At 40.7% G+C, this 26,804-nt stretch overlaps 1 protein-coding gene across 2 annotated transcripts in view; it reads right to left on the bottom strand.

Annotated features, from left to right (window-relative positions):
• Positions 1 to 26,804, bottom strand: part of iqsec3a (IQ motif and Sec7 domain ArfGEF 3a) — a 310,387-nt gene that overhangs the window by 96,798 nt on the left and 186,785 nt on the right. For both annotated transcript variants that reach the window (XM_034163070.1, XM_034163071.1), the window contains exon 4: positions 12,715 to 13,982. In XM_034163070.1, the coding sequence (XP_034018961.1) occupies positions 12,715 to 13,982 (1,268 nt within the window). The remainder of the gene's footprint in view (positions 1 to 12,714; positions 13,983 to 26,804) is intronic.

Here is a 26,804-nt window from a genome sequence, read left to right as displayed (position 1 = left end):
CGGCGGAAATCGTGTGGTTCCGGCTCTTCTTAGGACAGACGTCTTCTATCCTCGAGCCTGCCCACACGTCACCTTTGTGTATTGACTGTTATGATATTCTGAGATTGTCTGTATGTTCGTTGTGCACATTCACAACATTAAATTGTTATATTTTGGCTCATCTATTGACCGTTCATTTGCGCCCCCTGTTGTGGGTCCGTGTCACTACACTTTCCCAACAGAAATGATTCGATCCATCGACATCAGCAGCCTTTTTACTTAACGATTCCCTTATCGGTCCTTCAGAGTGGCTGTTGTTTTTGGGGGTGTTTGTCTGGAAAATGATCATTTTTCTACATTGATTACAGACCCTGCAGCGGGTCTATATAATCAACCGTTTCTGCAACGCGGCTTTGCTTTGAACCTTGAACCAGTGAAGCAGTGCTTCGATCTTCTGCTTCATTGGTTATTTGTTTTATTTTGCTTTATCTTAATTTTTCCCCCTAAAACCCTAAAGAGCATATGTCGGTGAGTAATATTTACCGTTTTCATGTTAAACCGACCTGTTATGGTCTTCTAAAACAGTTGATAGATGTATTTTAGAACTTAAAAACAGGACCGATGCTAATGCGTTAGAATGTCTATGGCATGTTCAGTGTTAAAGATAGCATTAAGCTGAGCCGTTATCAAGCCTCTCTACCCAGAGTGCAAAGGATTCTGGGATACTCTAAAACCATGAATAAGCCGTGTAAGAGCTAATCAACGTAGCACCAAAAGCTACAGTTTTCTAACACGACACACAGAGTAAAATAAAGGCTTTTAAGAGAAAGAGGGTCCATGCTGATCATCTGAACAGGGGAGTGACAGGGGACAGTGGTAAGGAAAAACTCCCTCTGATGATATTCAGGAAGAAACCTTAAGCAGACCAGACTGTATGACTTTTAAACCCATTTTTCAAAAAAATCGAATCCGTTTATACTTGACTGACCTTCAATCCATCTGAAAAATTTGGCGCAAATTGGATCCAAGTTTTTGATTTAGGGTCGAAAACAAAACCTCACAGGTGCTACCACGCCCAGGTGTAATGAAACGTAATGACCCAAGAAATAAGTCTCAGGGGTGGAACATATGAAAACAAAATGTCGTTAAATAATTGATTAAATTAATGCAAAGTAAATTCAGCAACCTGAAACATTATCATTATCATGAAGAGGTACCATTTGGTAACCGTGATGTTATGTTCACATTATCACTGTTCATTCTACATGGCATTTTCTTTCTGGTTTGGTAAACATTATTACAGACTGTAGGTGGCAGTAGTAAAACCATTTCTATTTCTTTGTTTCCCGTCTAAGCTTTGCGCGCATAAGTCATGTCATTAGATTGACTATAGTCAGTTTCCTTACATAATTATTCATTAAAATCTTTCTTGAAATTTGGAAAACTTTTTTTCAAAGGTTGTCATGGCCGCCATCTTGGATTTCCAAAATTGGCATAATTCAGAAACTAACTTTTCACTTTCTTGACTTTTGGATGTTTGGGGGTCAACTTTGTTATACTCAGTTAAAAAAAAACACTATTCTTGATTTAAAGGTTCTGAAGTTTTATTACAAATTCCTAAAAGGATTGAATAACAATTTAATAAAAGTTCTTTTTTGTGTTGTTTTGTTTTAAATAATAGACCGTTACAAATATCTGGATCTAATTAGTCAGGAAAAGACACCCACGTGGATCAACTTTCTATCTCCCGTCATTGATGTCAACTACGCACAATAAAAATGACCAACTAATTTGCATGGATCGTTGTCCTCCAAAATTCTTATTTCGTCACTTAAATTATGATCCTTGGTAACCCAGAAGGCCAGAAAGTGAAAAGTTAGTTTTCAAAGGATTCCATTTGTAGAAATCCAAGATGGCCACCATAACAAACTTTTGGGAAAACCAGTGGAAACACCGGATGACTGGTTGCAATACTGGTTAGAGATACTAATCACAATTTTAGAAATTTTGCCTCCAACTTTGGCATGAACATAGTGATTGGCCTTGTCTATAAGCCATTACCTTGGATAAGCGATCAACCTTGACCTTGAGGGTTTCACTAGAGGTCAAAAGCAGCCTAATATATGTCAAATTTCAGATTACAGTAAAACATGTCGAGTAATACACCAAATCAAAGGGTTTGATGAGAGGAACCAGAATATATTAAGAGTTTTACATTGTGATGTAATTTGATGATGTCATCTTGAAAAAAACCTGCAGAATTTAGATTTTTTTAAGGGTGTGACAAAGCATGTAAATCATCATTGCACACTCTTGTAAGTTCACATATTGCAGTCCTTTCGACATACCTTTCAGCACGCAAAAGGACCAAGCTCAAGGTCAAAGATCAAGGTCATAGCAAGGTCAAACACTAAATTCTGCTTTTTTTGCCTCCAAATGTGGCATGAATATAGTGATTGGCCTTGCCCATCTGTCCCTCTTCATGGTAGTCACTCCTCCTCGTGGTAGTCTCTCTTGTTCATCTTTTGGTAAGATACCCGTCACCCTCAGGGTGACAAGCTTCATTTTGGTGGTGTTGTTTTAACTTTAAACTCTAAAATGAGTAAAATGTGAGACTTTGCCTTTCATGCAGGTACTTGTATTTAACTTTATGTTCTAAGATGTTGCCTGTATCACCTGCTGCATGACAAACTGTCATCACACACTGGATTGCCAAACTCTCCGTTTGTGTTCTTCTGTGTGATTAAGCAATATTCTGGTTATAGCCCAAAGCAAAAAGCCCTGATTAAGATGCCAAGGATATACTGCAGGTATTAGAGGGAGGATAGGAACTAGTGGAACTAATGAGCCTCGAGCTTAATTTCTCTCTTCCGTCTCTCTCCCTTATTCTATCTCACTTTTACCCTGCAGCCACTTTATTAAAATTCTGCTTATCTTTCAAGGTGTTTGATCAGGACGGGTGTGAAGGGGAAGGGGGGCGGGGATAGGGAATACAGCGGGATGGAGATGAAACCTCTCTTCATGCAAACCTCCCTAAAAAGTCACCAAACCCTATAATCAGTTTCTAACACAGTCGTCAAAAATAGTCTCCAACTTACAATCACTTCTCCTCTGATTAACATCTGAGTGTGTAGTATGAAATCTGGATGTGCAGATTAATACTACGGCAAATCTTTTTTGCTGTTCTGCGTCATGGTCAGATGGATATGATCAAAGTTGGCAGGTTTGCTCCTCAAATTAAACATTTACACACTATAGAGTGAGGTTAGGTTTCACTCAGTCATATGGGGTACACAGCCAGTACATTGTGAGTGCATCAGGAAGGACATCCAGGGTAAATTTTGCTAAACCAAACATCCGGATCACAAATTAAATTTCCATACAGGCTTGGCTGAGGCTTGGGTTGATAACAGTCACCGTGTCCAACAGGGTACAGATGGAAATTGGGCTACTGATAGGTGAGAAAGAGGCAGAGACAAGACACCAAGTGGAAGTGAAGTAAAGGTATTCAAGGTGGAGATGGGATTACATCAGGGATCCGGTCTGAGCCCTTTCATGTTTGCAATTTTAATGGGCAGGTTGACAGACGAGATCAGAGTATAGTGTTTGCAGATGGCATTGTAATCTGTACTGAGAGTAGAGAGCAGGTTGAGACTAGCGTGGCGTGGTGGAGATACACTCTGAAGAGAAGGGGAATGAAAACCAGTCAGTGTAAAATTAGTGTGTGGATGAGGAGAAGCATGATGGAATAATGTGATTGCAAGGTATTGCGCACAGGACCTCCCAAACTAGTAAAAAAAAACAACTGCAATTTATACTGCAGAAACTATAATATTTTTGGTGTGCCAAGTTTGGTGGAAGTTATGGTGAAAATTCAAAATTTTGACTTTGATTGACCTATGACAAATTTGACCTCGCATGGCAAATTCCATAATGCACCAACCACTGCCCAAGCTTGGCGGAATTTGGTGTAAGAAATATGAATTTTAACTATCAAACCCAATTACCTTGACCTTTGCCAAAGCAAACCATTTAAGGACAATTCTCACAGTGGAATTTGGCCAAATGACCTCGGAGGAGTCCGGGAACAAACTAATTGACAAACGCCACTCAAATTATGATATGATTGTTCAGGATTGCTGAAAATCTGATCAGAGCATTCATTCACCAATGACCTACAAGCTACCAGATCTGGATCTTTGTTACCAATATATGAGAGTTGGGTTTTGGAGACTTGACTAAAAGTGATAATTGGCCTCCTCAAAAAGTTCAGCAATCATGAACTCCTTGATCTACATCAACACTAAGGGCCCCTTCACACATAACACGATTGAAGCTGTCTAGCGCACAAAGGAGGAATTGCATGCCATTCATGAAAAATCTGAGCTGCCGCCAACGCCTTGGACACCTGTCGCTACAACTGTTCACGCACACCAGTGGCTGAAAGGCAGAGTGTGCCCCATGAGAGCCCATTCGATCCCTCTCGTGGCAGGTGTCGGCCAAATTCCAGGTGACATACATGAACATCCAACACCGCAGCTGGACACTTAGAAAATGTGGTGCCGTTTGTGCTGTCAGCACGAAAATAGTGAGGAGACAATCACTTTCGAGCTGGATGGCAAATCTGTCTAAGTGCCTCCACGAGTGTGGCGTTGCAAAGCAACACACATGTGGCGTGCGTGTGTATTGCACGTGTGCGCATGTCACCCCCCCACATGTGGCGTGCTTGTGTTTTGCACTCCCCTCTCCTACAGGGGGAGCGCACACTTGCATGACATGCTAATATGTATTTACAGACATGATCACATGGGTGGAGGACTGCCACGTCTGAGCGCACACAGCTGGTCTTCAGCGGCCGCACACAGCACACCTCGGCTGGCTGCTCCATGTGAAACGGACCGTTAGATCACGCAGCAGGCGATCTGAATGGCACGCGTGTCCGGTAGAACACGTGCGCCACAGGACTATAACAATATGACAAGCCAACAGTGCCACAAATACACCACTTTCAGTCATATATCACCAAAAATACGCCGTAACAAACACAGTTTTGTCAATTATTACGTTGCTTTTTTCTCTTTAAAAAAATACGTTTATCTCCTTGTTGATTTTAGGCATTTTATGCTCCTGTTATAAGACAATGATTGTAGCACAGTGATAAAATTTCCATCTGTTAAGCTGAGCTTTTGTAAATTGCAGGTTTGAATCCTGCGAGTGGCAATTTATTTTTTACTTAACCAGGCTTATTTAACCACAGGGTTCTGTATTGGGTCCCCTTTTATTTATTATTTATATCAACCCAGAGATTTTCACTAATTATACAGCTAGTTTTTATTTTATTTTTCTCCACATCAGTGGCGTAATGTGGTGCAACACGTTCCAGCTGCTCGCACTGTGTTCGTGCACGCGCATGAGCGTGCATAAAACCGTCGCTGATGTGTCATGCACGCCTGTGCGACCGTGCGTCCCTCACGACAGCATGTGGATGATTCGTGGTTCCCCATTTCGTGTTTGGTTAGCAGATTTTCTTCCAGTTTCTGCGTCTTTCGTGTGATATTTGAAGGGGCCCTAATATTTAACTGGCTTGATTTCTTACTCCAAGTATCTGTTTCCACTTCGAGATTCACAGAAATCACTTAATGCTTACAAGAGTTTTTGCGAGATTCCATTTTGCTGATTGATATTAATGATACAAAAGCACTTTTTAAAGAAATTTAAAAAATTATCACATTCCAATTATCAGCAGTTCAACAGTCCAATTATATCCAATTATTCCAATTACCTGCATGGCTTTCCTGCCATTATTTTCCAAATATATTAAAGTATATATCATGGTTAAACTTGCCTGAGAATGTTACAATCCTCTTATTGCTTTAGACAAGAGAACTTTGTGTTCAGGGCCAGAAAACACTAAGAGGCTCCCGTTTAAGCCTTTTATTTATTATTTTGTGGATATTTTGCATGTGATTGCTCCCTCTGCAACCTCTCTTCCAGTCAATGCCAGTCTTGTTTTCTGTGTCGCGCTCCAGCCCGGAGACAAAACTAATCAGTTTTATTGTGCACTTTTATTGCACTACAGATCTTGGCAGTGAACGAAGAGATAAATGCGTATTTATGAGCACCAATCTGCAGAATTTATGAGAGATGGCTTAATTGACACAATCGCTTAACAAATTCTTGCAGTGTTTTTTCTTTTGGTTCTGTTTTTCTTGCACACAGGGGAATTTTTTTTTTTTTTTTTTTTTTTTTTTTTTTTTATGCTGTAACATATTTTGGCAAGCAATGACAACAGCCATGGAAATTATTCTGATAGTAGAGAAAACTGCTAGATTTTCAATTTCAAAATCAAATTATTTTCATTTATATTGCAGCAAATCACAACAAGGTTGCCTCAAGGCGCTTCACACAAGCAAGGTCCAACCTCATCAACCCCCAGAGCAACAGTGGTAACTAAAAACTCCCTCTGAGGAAGAAACCTTGAGCAGACCAGACCCAAAGGGGTGACCATCTGCCTCACTTTTAATGATAATTCTAGATATTGGAGATGGTTGCCATTTTTCATTTTGGTTGCTAACTCGTTGCTGTCCAGCCAAGCTGAATTCATAACATATTAAGTGAATCCACTTCATTTATTTAAGGGTATAGCTACATGTATGACATTTTATCATGCAGTAGTGCACCGGAGGCTATGATTGGACCCAATACAGCTATCTGGTGATTCACAGTGTATTGCACTATGATTACTTTATGAGAGCATTCACAACCAATCACTATCAATGTAAAATTCATGACTTTTGAGTGGATATCATATTGCCATTTTGAATTATGCCATAAATTCTGTCAGGTCTGGTGTGTTGTAGCCACAGAACATAAAAAAACACAGATACAGTACAGATAATGACCACATGATTGCAGTAATGAAAATACATTGTTCACACATTCTTAATACCACTAGGCCACTCCAAGTGTAGGAGCCCCACTGTGTAGAAATATCTCGGACATGTAGCCACTACCACTTGGAATAAAACTCAAGTAAAGTGTGATATTTGGGCAGGCACTGGTCACATGGCCATCCAGTAGATGGCAGTGTTCTATGCATTTTGATCCATATCACATGGTTGTAGAGCTGAATTGCAGCTTAAACAGAATTTTCAGTTTTGCAAATGCCTTTTTTTTACAAATGAAAAAATACATATTTTACAAATACACATTTATTTGTAAAAACTAACACATGTTACAGTAACATGTGTTGGATTTTACATGTAATTAATCAACCAATCAGTGATGAGTGGAGGATGATTTTCCCATAATGCCTTTTGGCATCTGTGTGTTAATGTTCAAACCTTCAAAATTAGTGTGTTATTTTAAAATTAAAAGATATGTGTTATATTTTCACTTTGCAAAAATGACAGAGTTGACATTAATGTAGTTAAACTATCCAGATGAATTTGGTTTATAAATCCAAACCATAAGTCAAACCTGCTTTCCTCTTCAGGACTTCTGCCTCACGTCTGGCAGAGCGCACAAAGAGAGAAGGGGATCATCTTTGATTCTAATCATAAGCGTTGGTCATGCTTAAACTCAAAACTGACTTGTCAGTAGCTGACAGCATGTACCGGAGACAATACTGAAGGTTAGTGGTTAGCTGTAGCTTCCGTAAAATTTTTTAGTTGTTTATCGGTTTAGTTTTATAAACGTTAACTTTTCAGTTAACGGATTAGCAGTTATCAAAGCTAACTTTTTGATTAGCTGTGCTCACCACTGGTGCTTAGCCTCTTCCTCTTTGCTCTCCCCCCTCCCCCGTCCTCTCTCTCTCTGTCATATGCACCCTGATGCAACTTGTCTGGTTCAGCTAACACCAGGCAAATAACATGACAGTTTTAATATACAGCCATGTTCAAAGGTGCTGCACCTCACTAATGTGTGCCTTTGGCATCCGTGTCTGTATGAAGTTACAAAATTAAGTGATGTTTAAACCCAACATATCACCCACACACAGGTGACATGATATGGCGTTAAACAGACGATGAAAGTGAATTAATAACAAACATCAAACAAAATAAAAGTAAAACCACAACCCGTCACCTTGCTGCTGCATTGCTTCACCTCAGGCAGCTTTGGTGGCCAAGGTGTGCTGTATGGCCTGACAGGCTGGTGCTAGTTCATTACCCTAGTAGTACCCTGCCTTGTGCCCTATGACTGCTGGGATAGGGTTCAGCTTCCCCTCCAAACCATTAATTGGAGTAAGCAGGTATAGAAAATGGACAGATGTTGAGCACTAACAATGCCGTTCCTACACTGATGACTTGCTGTGTGTTATGTCAGCATTATTCTCCAACAAAACTAAGTTAGTCTGTGACACATCTCAGTGATTCAGACTTTCTTTCAGTAAATTAGACCAAAATGTTCTGACACGTTTAGTCAGCGACAACCTCACCACTGTCACCATGCCAACCCTTTCCCTTCACATCTGTCTGGTGTCCATTTCACGATGCTGTTATTTAGTTTTGAATTTGTCACATCTGCTAAGGCACCCCGGAAGGAGTAGGGTTGGGGGGTGGGGGTGGGGGGGGGCTATATGAGGAAAACAAAAGCACAAACACATTGGATTTTTCTAAATATCTGAATAATAAATATACTTTGAAATGGAACAGGATTTTGGAGGCAAGGTAGTTACACTAAAAAACTACTTCTTGCACTAAATGAATAACTGTGCACCGTAGAGGCTCAATAAACTGTGACAATAACATTTTCGCTCATTACAAAAGCAGACTGATGGAGCCGCTGTGCTGCGCTTCCACGCCGTGCTGGATACTTTGGCTTTCTGCCAAAAACCCTATTTCACCTCATGCCTGCGTCTCCTTTATTTTACTCCTTTTCTCTCATAAATCAAACTTCACAAGCTTTTCAGTCCCAATAAATCATCCAACATCCTTTGTCCCCATTTTGATTCATCTTCTTGACACCTTAGAAGTAGCTCGGGACGTAATTGTCTTTGTTCTTTCAATGAAACCAAGACCTGTGGGACATAAATGGTTTTCTTAGCAGTTTGAGTCCACAGAGCCCCATCAAATGTCAGGTAGAGATAAAAAAAAAAACTGACTTGAAACACTAAAGTTGAATGACTATGAGTCTTTACAGGAAGAACAGTTACCATGACAGCATGTTCCTGATTACACAATGTTGTCTTTGCTTCACGCACCTGACATGTCCAACTCTTTTTAAGACGGGTGACTTCTCTATACTTCAATAAAGCTTGTAACTGGTGTGATCACATAAAAAAATTAAGCATTCTTGTTCAATTCTGTTCAATTTCATTTATTTATATAGAACCAAATCACAACAAAGTTGCCTCAAGGCGCTTCACACAACTAAGGTCTAACCTTACTAACCCCTAGAGCAAGCACACTAAGGAAAAACTCCCTCTGATGATTTGAGGAAGAAACCTCAAGCAGACCAGACTCAAAGGGGTGACCCACTGCTTGGGCCATGCTACCAACACACTTGATAATACAAATGTACAGGAAATTTTGGGCTCCACCCAGAAGTGGGAGTGGGTGTCTTCTTCTGCAATGGTCAAGAAATAGACAGGATCTGTGAACCCACTTGTTCATTTACATAAGGAGAAAATATCACACCAAGTTTCATCATGGTCTCCTTCGGTATCTTACCATCTTGGAGTTTAAAAACTTGTGGTTTTGCCCATTTTTTTCAAAACCAATTCACGTGTCAGACAACCAGCCCATCTCCACATCTCTAAAATATTCATCTACGAGTATGTCCTGAAGCCAGGTGATGCATGGACGTGCCTTTGTCCTTTTCTAGCTACTGGGATCCGCAACTCTCAGGCACCTATGTGATGGATGATGCCCAGATAAATGTGATACCCTTCTCAATGCAAATGATACTCCTTATGTTATTCTCCATAATTAAGCGCTCCTTTGGGACAAAGTCAATCCAGTTGGAGACAAGGATACTCCAAAGAGACCTAGTAGCAAAGGCATCCAGTTCTCACCTTAGATCACTGGTTGGCATCCAAGTCTCACAATCATACAGTAAAACAGGAAGCACCAGGATCCTAAAGACTTGGACCTACATTCTCCTGGAAAGTTCTTGGCGTTGCCAAATACCACTGGCCAGTCACCTCAGGGGTCATAAGATCTTCCCAGGTGCATCTTGGTCTCAAAGGCAGAGTATACACAAACATGAATACCATTATTGAGATAAGTCAATGCCTCTAAGAGTTCAACACTTTCACCACATATAGATACATGTCTGATGGCTTAGTCCGGGAATTCATTAAAGGCCTATGCATATGAACATTTCTATGCAACTAGGGCTGCAACAAACGATTATTTGGATCATCGATGAATCTGATGGGGTTTCGATATGATTAATCGATTAATTGGATTAGCGGGGAATTTTTTTAAAATGTGCCAGGGAAACAATTTTTCTCTCCTTCCATCATTGTATTTAGCAACAGAACATTATTTGAAAACTTAAAATACTTGAAAATCAACAAATCATCAAATGTCCCTTGGCTGCTGAAATATAAAATAATAAAGAATAAAACAGTTTATAATAAAGAACAAAAATAATTATTTCAAATGGCATTGCTTTATGAAAGTGTTGAGTTGCCATAAAACAACATTAAAACATATAAATGTTATAAAATATATGGTGAAAAAGAGGTATTTTTGTTGCTGCAAATGAGCAATTAGCATAACCAGTTAACCATAAAACCTAAATCAAAAACTGTAGTCTGACTCATTATATGTGCAACATTCTCTGTATAACTTGTAAACTATGTGGTCATTTCACAATGACACATGTGACTCATGTCTCTTTCTCTAAAATTGTATTGTAGCATTATTAGTTATTATTACTATTATTATTGTCGCTATTATTATTAATATATAAATAAAAATAAATTAAAAATATTATAATTTGTAATACATTTGACTCTTTTACGACAACAAACAGTGAGCCATTAATTATTATACAGAAAACAAACGCACAAACATGCTGAAATGCCAGCAGCTTAATGCTAACTTTAACATTGAAAACGCCATAGACATGCGAATGCGTTAGCATCAGCGTTAGCATAAAATACATCTATTATCTGTTTCAGAAGACCATAACAGGTCAGTTTGACATAAAAAAGGTAACTATTCCTCACAGACATATGCTCTTTAGGGTTTTAGTAGAAAAAAATAAAGTGAAATAAAACAAATGAAACCAATGAAGCAGCAGCTCGAAGCACTTCTTCATTGGTTCAAGATTCAAAGCAAAGCTCGGTTGATTATATGGAAGAAACGAAACATTTGCGGTAAAACAAAGTTATTTAGCAACTAATCGATGACTAAAATAGTTGACAACTATTTTAATAATTGATTTTGATCGATTAACTTGATTAGTTGTTTCAGCTCTATATGCAACTTTTACTTACTACTTCAGAATGTGTGTAAATATACACACAGCTCTGACAATGTGTACACAGTATTTCATGGCAGAAGAGGAAAACTGCAACTAGAATTCATTGATCCCATCATAGCATGGGATCTCATCTGCCTATGTTCTTTATTTATACAAATTAATATGTACACAATTGATAATTAATTCATGAGTTAGAAACCGACGCGTAGCTTCAGTGGTGTCAAAACCTACAAAAGACACGTGTGTAGGGCTGCAGCTATCAATTATTTTAGTAATTGAGTATTCTATCGATTACTCTGGTGATTAATCAAGTACTTTTGCATTTTTAAACAACATCAATAGTCCAGGGTTCTCCCTAAGGGCCCCTTCACACAGTACGAATAAGTACAAATCAGGGCAAATCACGGCAGAACAGCTTGTATGAGCGAACCACAAAAACATAGAGCCGACGGAAAGGCGTGAATGAACCCACTGCGATGGTGTCGTGCAAGCAGGAACACAGTGCACGCAGTTGGGATGTGTTGCACCACATCGCACCGCTGATGTGGAGAACAATAACATAAAAACCATCTGTTCTAATTAGTGAATATCATTGGGTTGATATAAATAATAAAATATCCATTTTACAGGCTCCGCTAACACGACGCTGCTAAAACTCAATTTGCGACCGTAAAATTCAGCATTAACATCTGCAAATCATCAGACACAACAGAGTTATTCCCTAATTCTAATTCAATTATATTTTTCCATGAATCTGATTGGTGAATCGTGTGAGATTTCAGGCTGTATAATATCGGGGTAACGGTGGCAAAATATTCAACCGTTTCACATTTGGATGTATTACTCCGCGGCCTGACCGGTGTTCTGATGAGACGTCATTCCTGTCGAATGTCATTACTGTCCTCCGTGCAACTGCGCATGCGCAATATTTTCGGGACGCGGAACTGTCGATTTACGTGACAAGATGCACAATTCGACAGAACACTGGCTGTGCGTGCTGCTAGCTGTTAGTGCTATTAGCTGTGCATGAGAGGAAGTCGCGTGCCACTGCCGCCACTGAAATGGGTGAATGTAAGATACTCCTTTTTACCGTAAAGCTCTATTTGCAACCGTATAACCAACATGAACGTCCGCAAATCATCAGACACAACAGGGTTATTCCCTAAATACAATGTGGCAAATATATATATATATATTTTTTTTTTTTTTCAATATTTACATATATGGTCCAACATTGTCCCTCATGAAAAGAACAGCACAAACAAATCCCTGTATGCATGCAATGTGACGTCTACTCACACATTGAACAGGTTCAGGCCAATGCGATAGAGGCGTTTCCTCATGACGTCCGTGGACAACGTGGGTGACTTACAGCTGGTGGGGTTCTCACAGTGGTAACGTGGCAGGCTGAGGATCATGGCCTGCAGCGCCTCCTTTGATGAGGCTTCAGAAGTGGAGCGCGCCTCTGTAGATGTGCTGCTGCTGCTCATTTGCTCTGAGCTGTTGTCTGCAGTCTCTGAACCGGACCTTTTAACCTCAAGTGGCTCTCTCACAGCCGAGCTCCCCAGCAGTGTGGCTTGCTGTGGTAGCGGTCCCTGGGGTGGTTCTGTGGGAGGTGGTGGTGGTGGTGACACAGTTGCAAACTCCTCAGGGTTTTGAGATGTGGCCATCTTATCTAAGGGTGTTGGGAGTGGTTGCTCCTCCTCACCCAACTCTTCTTCACTGGGAGGCGGAGCAGGGAAGTCGACATCCTGCTCGTCGTCTTCTATCTCCAGTTCTGGTGGTGGAGGTTCTTGTGGCGGTGGTGGGGGTTCAGCTGGTACTTCTGCAGAAGGAGGAGATGGCTGTTGTGATGTGGTAGGCGCAATGAAGGCTGGAGTAGAGTTTGTTGTTGGACAGGTAACAGTGACTGAGGCTCCTTCTTCTTGGACACAGCTGCTGAGGGAAACGGAAGTAGACGATTCCATGACTGAGGATGAAACACGGAAGTTCTGGCTATCAATCTGCACCGTCACATCATGGAAAGCCATCATCAGCTTGCTTGCACTTCTTGATAAATCACTTGGCTCCACTGGGACTTGAGGAATTGTTGACGGTGGCACACCAGCAACTTCTCCCCCACCTGCAACTCCGGCAGCTGGTGTGCTGAAGGAGTCTGCACTGAACTTATATGTGCCACCTTCTTGCAATGAGCACATGGTCTTCAAGCTCCAGTTGCTCAGTGCATCGTCTATGGACTTGGCTAATGACTGGACCTGTTCCGTGAATGAATCTTCCAGGTCAGTCAGGGTGCCACCAACTGTGGCAGGCAGAGATGGTGAGCGCACCAGAGGGATTGGTGGCAGGTTGCAGCCTTCTGCCAGCGCCCGTTCAGCAGAGAAACCCTCTGTATTTTGCACACGGACCTTGCGCAGGGAGATGCGCCGGGGAAGACGGCTCTCCAGCAGAGAATTTCGGATCTTTTCAAAGTTCTTACTGAGCTGGTACTGGCGGAAGGCAGTCTGGATCTTGCAGGCAGCGCGGCGAGAGATGAGGTGGCCACCGTATTTGTGCTCTAGCATTTCGATCTAGAAAAAAGAACATAAAAGGAAAACAATGAATTGGGAGAATATATGTTTAAAGAGAGACATGAAACAAACAAGGTGGCCTGACTGACCCAATCAGAAACTGACCCCCCCCGCCCCCGTCCCCTACACAAGGCATAAGAAAAAGTAACATAGTCAAGATTAAATAGGGTTTTGCAATGCCTTCTTACGTACATCTGTGCAGGAAATGAAAAGATAATACTGTATACACACTTAAAACAGGTGGGGAGTGAATAGAAAATGAATGCAGGACAGTAAAAGTTGATCAGTGGCGAACAAAAGCAAGGCATTGGCTGCCTGTCGACTATACGGAATCGACTGTATTCTCCAGAGTTTGGGAGGTCCTTCGACTTGTATTCCGGTGCGATCTATATACTACAATAACTAAAAAATAGCCTGCATTTAACCAGGTAGAGGCCCATTGAAATGAAAAGTTCTTTTACAAGGGTGACGGCGCCAGCACACGTCATAATGGACAGGTTAGCATCAACCTGAGAACGTTGGTGATAAATAAAATACAATCATATTGGTCATAGTAACATTACAAATGATGTAAAGTATCAAATACATTAAAACTTATAAACATAGGCATTGCGCAAAAGTCCCATTCACGATCCCATGAAACAGACTGAGACAGTTTCAGATCAGATTGGAGAATGTTCCAATCAGAGGGAGATGAAAAACAGATGAAGTCACATGTTAATTATTAATAATAATATTTAGAACTATTTACACCGGGCTTCAGGAATCAATGCAGAACACAAAATAAACCCTAGTAATGAAAGAACAAATACCAATAATAAAATGTACACTACAACTAGAAGCACTCAGAGAGTGCAAACCTCCGCCAAGGCCATGGGGTCACTGACGCCATAACATCTACACGCCGTGGAATCATTGAACCTAAAAAAGTGTAACAATGATGTTTGCTCAGTAGTAATAAAAAGTTTCATCTGCTGTGACTGGATAGCATGTATCCTTAGCACTTGGCATCACAGTTTATTGCAACTTGCATCTTTCCCAGAAGCTACTGTCATCTGAGCACTGATATTGATATTGCATGTGTTTATAGACAAAAACAAATAAGAGACAAAATTCAGTTTATTATTCAACTAAACTGCAAATATATGAATTTTTTTAACATTTATGAAACACTTCTCTAAAGAAGGCCATAGGGTCACTGACCCTAAAGAGATTCCCTCCTTGGCACAGTGATCTATTTATTTTTGTCTCTTTCTCTAAAATTGTATATAAAAATCATTAGATTATTAATATATAAACAAAAATAAATTTAAGAAATATTACAATTTGAAAACAAATGCCCCCGAACGTGATGACAGCTGCAACTGCTTAATGCTAACTTTTAACATTGAAAATGCCATAGACATGCTAATGCGTTAGCATCGGGATCCGGATCGTGATCCGGATCACCACTAAAATTTAATCACTTGTTCCTCTTGTCATTTCCAACCACTCCACAAAATTTCATCAAAATCCGTTCAAAACGTTTTGAGTTATCCTGCTGACAAACAGACAGACAAACAAACAAACGCGACTGAAAACATAACCTCCGTGGCGGAGGTAACAATGCACAAAAATTCCTAATTAAAGAGCTAACAATACTAAAAAAAGGTGCAAATTTTACTCTGGTGTGTTTTTCTTCTTCAAGAGCCATTTTTTTGACAAGTGCAACTTGTATTCCAATGTGACATAAGCTTGAAAAGACTGCAAGCTTCTGAGGCTCCATGGGGGAAACAGGTACGTTGGGTGCTATGAACGCCCAACACTCAAGTCCTTTGTTACTTTGGAAGATGTCTTGACCAGCAAAGGCAGCACAAACCGTACCGAAGCTTTGAGTTTAAAAAATCTTCACAGGTTACCAACCGTACGACGGGTCAGAGGGGTGGTTGTTGCAGTAGCATTTAAATATTTGACTACCTGTTCATCATTAACTCTAAAGTTGCATTAAAAATATTTTGTGCCTCTGTTATTTTGGATTGGTGCATTGCGGCAGTCTTACTGAATGGAAGGAACTTAAGATTGGAAACTTGAATTTTCAATATGATGCACCTTTTGTGGTGTGCATCACTACTACTGCATTGACCTTTGTGTGTAGCCAATGGCTCCAAGGGAGTGACAGAGAAATATGACGCTTGGGTGAAAAGAAAAACATTGCTGATCATTATCACACGCACAGTTTAGACCTACAATTTAATACCCTTTGGTACGGCTAAATCATTCCTGCACTGGATTATGCTGTAATTCACCAGATTCCGAATCCATAATTCCAACCACTCTACCATGGAACCACATTGTTGAACATTTCTTGCCTTAAGCCACTTTGACACTTGCACAAATTTTGGGTCCGCACTCCTCCACAATTTGTGCCAATGCGACCCACTTTGTCTCGCTGGACACCACGCTTTGTCCCGCTTGACGCCACACGATAAAAAATAATAATAATTTTATAGCCGATGATGCATTTGTTTTCAGAATTTGGCTGATGAAACTAATCTCTCGTCACTTCCAGAATTACAGAGAAATTATCTACAGCTGCAGGTTGGCTCATGCACAGTGGAGAACGCATTTGGAATCTTGACTCAAAGGCGATTATTTATAATATTTATATTGTAATGTTTTGGTAAAACCATTGAATATTCATTCCTTCTTATGAGTTACATAATGTATCTGTAAAATTATGTTTATTACAGATGTAACATTAATCATAATTGTTCAGATGCCCTGCACACAATGAAACGTATTGAAACGCAGTGTTTACGAATAGGTTGTGCAATGTTTACAATTAGTTAACGAAATTAGTGCATGCCAGAAGTTTTGAACATTTAAAAATTTTCTTTGCGCACTGACATGCAGCCGCGCACACTTTACAGTGAGTTTTCTCATTGGCACACAAGATTGTGCGCCAGTGCGGGAATCAAATTCTTGCAAGTGTCAAGGTACCTTTAAATAGGTAAGAAAAGGACACGTCCCATAAGGTCAAAAGCCCAGGCTTAGCGTCCAATCCCAGTCAATGAAGGACTGCAAACATTAACATTTTTAAACAAAGATTGCGCATTTGCCCTGTTCATCAGAGGTGCAGCAGTATTGATTGCCGATATCCATAATCAGGGTCTATTGATCTCATGACTAGCCCTCCTATTCTCATGACTATCATACTCTTATATTTGTGCACAGGATCTGCATCACCACTCTAGTTACATAGTCCGAGATCACAACCTCAAGTCAACATAACTATGAAAATTCCCAGCACTGTGGCATCTAGGTCCAAAACGGCAGCCATTTTGGATGCCATCTTTGATTTTGTAAAGCCACAAGGGGAGTTTTGGGGGATTTTTGGATATAATTATATCCATATTTCTGAATGTATCCTGAAAATTTCAGCTTGTTCCAGCTTGTTTTTAATTGTAAAACTATTGGACTAAGTACTATTCATTGCATTTTGACAACTTTGTCATGTGCCCATTTATTCATTGCTTACAATTTGTCAGAATAGAACAAGACGTCTGGGCAAACTGTTCAGTTTCGAAGCACATAGTAGTAATCATCTCAGATAATTCCACAGAGATGTCATCTGCATAACTTAAAAAAAATAATTTGAATGTGAAAAACTCAAAAAGCCATTAATCTTGCCTTTGAAAAATTGCTCAAATACTGTGAGAAACAGACAGAAATGCAATACAGCCGTCCTCATCCTGGCAGCAGCTCAGACACAAGATGAAACCACTTTGAGTTTCCCAGAACAATCGGGATGCGGGTCTATGCACCTGAAAAGAGCTCTTATCTTCTCGAGTCACTCTGTGCGGCGCACGTGTTTTGATATTCCTTTCATTCAGACGAAATCAATACATGTAATTCTGGGTCTCGTCTTCTAAAGCACGTGTGCAGGAGGTTTTTAGCTTTGACAGAACATAGCATCTTATAAATATTAAAAATATGCTTGTTCTAAATGTGCCACCTAGAAATAAATTACTCAGTTAAAAAATGCACCGTTGTATCTCTCGGTACATTCGTGAGGATGAATTTGGACCAATAAATTATCCCTCCTGTAAATTCGGGGCCGTGACTATGAAAATGTGTCTCTCCGGCGGTAATCTCCTTCGTTACTTGAGGACAAAGTTAAGGTCACCCAGCCACCTCGTGCGGACTTCTGCTAAGAGGCGGTGATAAGCTGCAACGCCTCGTGGGTTTGCAATTTGTGATAAGTGGTTAGTTCAACAAGATGCTGACTCTCCCATTGTCATTGCAGGAACAAAATCACACACAAAGCTCTTTAGAAAAGTGCACTGACACTGAGAAATCCATCTTATCTACTCCATTTACATTTCGCTGCAGAGCCACTGCAAGAGAGGGCAGACGTACCCAGAATATCGAAGTGCTTTCTGAATGGGATACGTTTTTTTCATTCCGCTGTATCTCCTGATGGAGACCTCTCGGAGCACATTACCGAGTTCTTGTAGACTAGTCGACCACACTGATTATTCATGACTTTTTAACCTGGAGTGGCCTGAAGACAAGGGTATTCTTATCACCATGATGTCACTCAAATATGTACCCTTTTTTGGAGACAAAAGCAAGGGCTTGATCTCACTGCACAAAAAGGTATCCATCACCAAAACAAGTCTGACTGCAGAACCGCCCACTGGACGTGTGGATGAGGTTTAGTGAATGTGGCAGCCTGATGCCGCATTCACACAGGACGACACACGATGCCACAAATTCGCGATGGACGCACCACCATCGCCCGGTGTGTCGCTCTGCTTTCACTGCGAAAATTCGCCCCAATGCATCATCAAATAGGAGTAGCTTCCATTCCATTCGCCGGCTCCAGTTGTCAGTCAAGTCAACATGGCGGACCTTGATCACACGGAGCGAGTTGCTGTGCTCTATTTGTTGTGGAAAGTTGACAGATGTCGCCAGCAGCGCCGTCCTGGGTTCACAACATGCTGTGGTGCTGCTGCTCGCTCTCCCCTCAAACTCTGTCATAATTGTGAAATAAAGGACAAAAGGGACTTAAGTCCTGCTCACAGGCTGGCTGCCAGAGACATGACATCTCCACATCAAGTATAAACTCCAGACATCTTCACATCACTACATATCCAGTCCCTGATTGGTCAACGCGTAACGCGACGCAACAAGACGAAAAAGTTCAGATTTTTCAACTTGTTGAGGAGGGCTACACGATATCACGCCACAAACACGCCAATTGCTTCATTCGTGTCCATCGCGTCGCATTGCGTGGTTTGGACTTTTGTGGTGCCACAACGCGGACTTCCATAGGGATTACATGGCAACCTGCCACCGCCATCACTCACGTGGTGTCTGGTGTGAACGCGACATAACGCTTGAGTATAGGGGATGCTGAGTCAGCATATAGAGCATTTGCCTTCTACATCGGTATTTGGTAAACTTTACCATCCCGTAAGGCAAACTAAAATCGAATGAAAACGCAAAATGGTACTCAGGTTGCTCTTATCAGTTTATGCAACTTCTATTCTAGATTTCAGGTGAACAAGATTGGTGTCACCCCACTTAGACCCATCCCTAGTTAGACAAGTTAGACGTAAGTGTCGTGTAGGAAGTCACTGTTGCTGGTGCTTATCTCTGGACTCCAGTCCAAAGCAGGTTGCTTCCCCAGCAACAGTCCCATTTACAACTAGGTGGGCTTGGCCATTGCAAAGTGTCTTGTCTGATGACACAGACACATGGTGTGAGTGAGAATCAAATCCAGGTTTTCATATTGGTAGCCCAGCTCCTTAACCCATTGAACTATCTGCGCAACACACCCATTAGTATCAACATGTCAAATGTCTTTTGGTTTAAAATACTAATTGCATGTATAAAAAATATATGTACATGGTTGATATTAAGATTGGGATGATGAGCTGTAATAGTTGACTATCACTATCTAGTACCAGACTCGTTGTCTTTTTTCAATTCATTTAGCAGGGATGCATCCAAATGGGATATGTCTACCTTAGATGTGTCCAAATATGATGCATATAACGAGGATGCATCCAAGTGGGATACGGTGCATCTGGAAAGTATTCACAGCGCTTTACTTTTACACATTTTCTTATGTTACAACCTTATTCCAAAATGGAGTAAATTAATTCTACTCACCCCACCCAATAAAGACAACATGAAAAAAGTTAATTTTTAAATTTCTGCAAATTAAAAATACAAAACTAAGAAATTACTTGTTCACACCCATTGATCAATACTTTGTTGATGCACCTTTGGCAGCAATTACTGTTGCGTGGGCCGCTGAAGAGGAGGTACTGCTGGCCCACCACCACAAGATGGCGCCCTGCTTGAAGTGCAGGCTTCAAGCACGAGAGGGCGTCGGAGCGACCAGGAGTGACAGCTGTCACTCATCATCTGTACCAGCTGTCACTCATCCACTACTCATCACCACCACCATAAAGGCCGGACTGCAACTCCACCTCTCCGCCGAGAAATCAGCTACCATTCAGGTAACTTCTCTGCTGACTTATACTAAGTAATAATCTGAACTTCTTTGCAGCTGTTTTCCTGTGGTGTGTCCTTATCTGTGGGATTGGCGTTTGGTGTGGTCAGCGACGGCTTCGCTTCACACCCCAACCAGATAAGTGGTTAGACAGGAGCTGCACGAGTGTGTGATTGGAGGTGGAGGTTCTCCCTCCTAATTGTATACAGACTGTGGGATTACTGAGTGTGCGAACTCACACTCATCTGGACTGTCTCTGTTCTCTGCCAGCAGTACCGGGTCTGACTGCTGAAGACAGCGGCCACCTGGGGCGCAGGGCTTGGCGGCTCCGGTGTTCTTCAGCTCCGTTGGTGGTGGAAGCTGTGTGGGATCCAGCTCTCCTCTCGCCAGGCGTCTTCTATCGTCGAGCCTGCCCACACGTCACCTGGTGTATGATTGACAGTCACCATATTGTTATTGTCTGTACGTCGTTGTGCGATTCACAACATTAAATTGTTACTTTTGGCTTATCCATTGTCCGTTCATTAGCGCCCCCTGTTGTGGGTCCGTGTCACGACACTTTCACAACAAATTACAGCCTCACGTCTTCTTGAATATGATGCCACACGGTAGGTGCACCTATCTTTTGGGCATTTTTGCCCATTCGTCTTTGCAGCACTTCTCAAGCTCCACCAGGTTGGATGGGGAGCATCGGTGCACAGACATTTTCAGATCTCTCATGGGAAGTTCAGTTAATTTCAGGTGTTGCTGGACCACTCTAAGACATTCACAGAGTCTTCAAGACGCTCTGGAGCAGGTTTTCATCCGGGATGTCTCTGTACATTACTCATTCGTCTTTCCCTCAATCCTGACTAGTCTCCCAGTTCCTGCTGCTGAAAAACATCCACACAGCATGATGCTGCCACCACCATGCTTCACTGTAGGGATGGTGCCTGGTTTCCTCCAAACATGATGCCTGGCATTCACACCAAAGAGTTCAATCTTTGTCTCATCAGACCAGGGAATTTTGCTCCTCATGGTCTGGGAGTCCTTCAGGTACCTTTTGGCAAACTTCAGGTGGGCTGCCATGTGCCTTTTACTAAGGAGTGGCTTTGGTCTGGCTACTCTACAGGCCTGATTGGTAGATTGCTGCAGCGATGGTTGTCCTTCTGGAAGGTTCTTCTCCCTCCACAGAGGAATTCTGGAGCTCTGACAGAGTGACCATCGGGTTCTTGGTCACCTCCCAGACTAAGGCCCTTCTCCCCCGATCTCTCAGTTTAGATCAGCTCCAGGAAGAGTCCTGGTAGAGCTGAACTTCTTCCATTTATGGATGATGGAGGCCACTGTGCTCACTGGGACCTTCAAAGCAGCAGTGTCAGGATTCGGCCCATTCAGGGCCCTGGTCATGGTTTGATTATCTTGCCTTGCTTCTGTTTTTGATTATTCTGTTTATGGTTTTTGGTTACATTCCTTTGGTTGTGTATTACATTCTCTGTTCATCATCTATTTTCTAGTTAGTCATTAGTCTGTTTGTCACTTTATAATTTATTGTATCACCTTTTATTCTGTAGTCATCAGTTCTGTTCACCACTTAATCGGTAGTGTAACACTTATCTGTTTATTTTGATCATATGTTGTATTATCTGATGTTCTGTTTTTGCCACCAGTGAGTTCTAATTAGTCTTTGCTTTTTCTTGCTTTTTATTGCATGTCCTACCACTTTCTGTGCCACGCCACACGTAGTCATGACAAGCAGAAATGTTTCTGTACCCTTCCCCAGATTTGTGCCTCGACACAATCCTGTCTCGGAGGGCTACAGACAGTTCCTTTGACTTCCTGCTTGGTTTGTGCTCGGACATACACTGTCAACTGTGGGACGTTATATGTAGACAGGTGTGTGTCTTTCCAGATCATGTCCAATCAACTGAATTTACCCCAAGTGGACTCCAATTAATGAATTTGCAAAAATCAAAAAAAAAAAACATAATTTCTCACATTGTCATTATGGGGTATTGTGTGTAGAATTTTGAGGAAAAAAAGAATTTCATCCATTTTGGAATAAGGCTATAACATAAAAAAATGTGAGTGAAGCGCTGTGAATACTTTTCGGATGCTCTGTATGGCTATCCGGGATACGTTTACCTGAGATCATTAAACAGTAATCTGTCTAACTGGGATGCATCCAACTGAGATGTGTGCATCTGGACCTAAACCAACAAATATCTCCAGATCACAATTTTGTTTTTCTCTCACTGCTCTGTGACAGGATCACTTCTATGGAGATCATTGTCTTGAAATGTCATTATCTTTTTTTAAAAAAGTGTAAATGGACAACATTTATATAGTGCTTTCATGTTTTATAATGACATCTCACGCTCACCAATACACACACACACACACACACACACACACACAGTGCATTGTTACAGTGGAGCCATGCAAGTTGCTCAACTGCACACTGGGAGCACCTTGGGCATTAAAGACCATGGGCCATGAAGTGGCCTTGAACCGAGGATCCTCGGATCTCAAGCCCACTGTTTTAACCACTTGTCTATCATCTCCCATTTCAAAGCACAACACACTTGCACTTCCTTATTTCCAACTATGCAAACTCAGATTCAATGTCACCAGAAGTGAGATATCCTACTCAGTAATTTGGTAAAATTCGATAAGATTCTGTCAAACCCAACTTTTTTCAAAATGGTTTAAGCACACACACCATTTCTCATCATGGAAGTCCCTCAGTGGTGAGGAAGAGCATCGATCGTCTCTTGATACATTCCCAGAAGGGATGGTGGACACAACAAAAATCTACATCCAGGATCAGTCTGGAGATGCCTGTACGTGGGTTTGTTTAACATGGGTATGTCATTGCACGTCGGCAAGCAGACTGTCCTTGACAGATCCTCAACCTGGTCCGATGAGTGGGCAATCCCAGATGATCAGGGTCTGAGGAGTTGCTGCAGAATTCTTCTACCTTCACAGCCATTACAAGCCATCACCTCCTCCACCTGATACGCCATTGAGGACTTCCTGTTCCACCAGGGCCCTGTTAGCTATCTCATGTTGAGGGTTCATGTTGGGCCTTCATGCTTACCCTAGCATCCATAGGGAATACAAGGTCCCCACCTTATTTCACCTAAACAGGTCCCCTGCTTGATCCATGACCCATGTGTCATGACATGGATGAGGGCTTGGATTTTGTCAACCAACACCATTTCTATAATGGCATGTAAGTCCAGAATGTTTTTAGAAACTTAGACCTCAACAGTTGGAACTCAACCCTTTTACTTCCTGGTAATTATGCAATTTTTAATGTTAATTTACTGTCTTAATGTTTTTGTAAATTTTTATTTCTTGTTATCATATACACATTATTATTATTATTATTATTATTATTATTATTATTATTATTATTATTATTATTATTATACTTCTATTTTGTAATTTGATTTTTAAATGGACCACAATGGTAATAAGTGTTTTCACTTTCTTGTGTCATCCATGTATTTTTAACATATTTACAATTAGATGCACTTACATTGAACTTACTAAATAAAATCACGCAGGCACACTTTTCATATAAAACTGATTTACTGACCCCTGCTGGAAAGACATGTGAGTCCAAAATGTAATTTGCAACATTAGCTAATATTCGTAACTTTTCCAAAACTATTAGTCCGATCAGTCTTCCGTTTTGGTGCTGTTCATCCTTGAACCAAAACACAGAAGCATGCCAACCGGCAAATGTAAGTTGTGCTCTCCTTGTCCCTGATCAAAGTTGCACGCACGCACAGCTGTTTGTCTTTACCACCTGCAGATGCTTCTAATTTTAGACACAAACAGGGTGGAAATCACACCCAAACACAATACACAATACATCAGACACAATACTCATGGTAACAGCAACATAACTTAACTTAAGTGACTAAACCAATTCAACTACAAAATCACAATAAATCAATAACACTAACAACACTATTACACAATAATGACATTTCAAACCCCAAACTCCCATGATGCATTGCAGCACAACATCCATTGTTTGTTGGTTAGTTAAACTTGCTAATTTCTCCAAAAAGATTAGCCATATCAACTTTCTGTTTTTGCAGCATTCTTCCTTGACTCAAAATGCATAATCAATGGCAAATGTCAGCTGCCCCTGGTTTTTGCATGATGGAAGCCATACACACGCACGCACACAAGCACACATGCACAGAGACCACTTGGCTATTATAATATAGATAATAATAATAATGATAATACATTTGCTTTTCTTAGTCTAAATAAACATTAAATAGCTTTTTTTGCTCTTCTCTTTCTTCAGCTAAGAGAACTATATGTCTTTTGAGGTGCATTTGATGATATAAATGCAAGAAATACTTCAGTCACATTTTTGAATAAAATGAACTGGCACCAATATTCCGAAAATACGTATTCAAGCTCAGTATGAAGTCCGCATGGAGAGCAAGAAGAGATTTGGCCCCCGTTTCACATGGTATGCCCTTCCTGAACCAACTCCAGATCAGAACAAGAAACAACCTCATGTACATGCGTTGATGGCAGGAGAACATTCAAACTCTATATTGCGTCGATCTGGGCTTTAGTGGGATTGAACCCAAGACCTTCTTGATATGCGACAAGCAGTGGGGAAACTAAGACTATTCATTTTTTAGCAAAGACAAAGAGGCTGCACTCACCACAGAAAGGACAAAAACAAGTGCTGGAAAGAATGTAAGATGAAAAAAGTGATGTGGGATGGATGACCGCATCAAGAAGGGCACGTCTGAAAATCCCTTCTATTAGCCGCCTGTCAGCTCTGCTTCTGATCACTTCGGTAAGTGCTGATGGAGATTATTACAGAGACACTAGTGTTTGAGAGCTCGCTGATGACAGTTTCACCACCACGGTCTATAAATCTGTTGTGATGGGCAGAGCCCTGTTCCCCTTTTGGGCTGATTCGGGTTGATATGTTTGGAAAGTCGAGGTAATAAGTCCCCTAAAAAGCCTGAGTCATTTCTGAGCTGTTAGAGCAGCAGCTGATTTTATGCATCAGATAAAGATGATGGGGATCTTGGCACAGAATATGAGACTTTTATATATGAAATATTAATGAGAGTATTTTCTTCAAACCAATATTGAACCTAAAGACCAGAAATACATTCAACACACAAAGCATCATCTTCTTCTTCTTTTTTTTTTTTTTTTTAGGTTTTTTTTTTTTGGAATAGGCAAATTTGCTGATTTTCAAGATCGCTATCACCCCACTGTCACAAGAGAAGAAAACAGCGGAAGATAACCTTATTTCAGAATCTTTAAACTGTCTAACAAAGACGTATTATTTTAGTTGCTTTTTGACAGTTGCAGATGTTGCAAAATCAAATTTCCCAAGGGAAATTTTCTAAAATAAAAACAATGTTTCAGGCTCTGAGCCTCAGATAATGCGTGATTTATTTAGGCGCCAGAGTAATTTGAACCCAGAGTGTGCAGTATATGTAGGGTTAAAGTTGATTAGCCTGTTTTATAGCCTAGGCTGCCTTGAGCTGTGACACTGATGAAGAGTTTATATTTGCTGTCACGGAGTAGATAGATAAAATAATTGTGCATTTTGGTGATAAAAGCATGAAATTTGGCACACTAAATTGAGTAATGTTTATTTGCAGATATGGGGACATCCTGGAGCTGATCTCAAATGACCTACAGCGGTCAATGAAGAATTACACAGGGGTCAAAATTTAAAAATGTTCACGTCATATTGAAAGGTATATCATATTATTTGTCTGATCATAATGATTCCAAAAAGGTATAGTTTTGACTATCTACGACTAAATGTTATTGAGTTATAGGGTAAAAACAACAAAAATGGTGACATCAAATTCAGTTAGTACAAGGGACAAAAGTAAAACGAGTGACACTGACTCTAGCCAAGTGCAAAACTAGTGAATAATCAGTCAGAAAAGATGAGGAAGGAAAAAATATCATTGGCCTAACCATTCCTGTTTCGAGTGTTGTCCCGTTGTTGCCCCTCTAGGTCACCTGTTGTTCCTTTAATTAACACCAAAGCAGCTAAAACTGATAAACTGACCAGATCAATAGCCTACAAGTTGAAGTGACTTGATGCTACACTAAAAAGTGTTCCTTTAATTTTTGGAGAAGTGTTTGTACAGCTGGTAAATTAAGTATTGGACACGTCACCATTGTTCTCAGTAAATATATTTCTAAAGGTGCTATTGACATGACATGTTGACCAGATGTCTGGAACAAATTAATTATGTAGAATAAAATTGAATGACACAGCAAAAAAGTATTGAACACACTAACTGAATTTTTTTTAATGC

This window comes from Thalassophryne amazonica, chromosome 22 (assembly GCF_902500255.1).
Source record: "Thalassophryne amazonica chromosome 22, fThaAma1.1, whole genome shotgun sequence".
In the NCBI taxonomy this organism is placed as follows: domain Eukaryota; kingdom Metazoa; phylum Chordata; class Actinopteri; order Batrachoidiformes; family Batrachoididae; genus Thalassophryne; species Thalassophryne amazonica.
The sequence above is the reverse complement of the archived record's forward strand: the minus strand, read 5'-3'. Positions and strand labels throughout refer to the sequence as shown.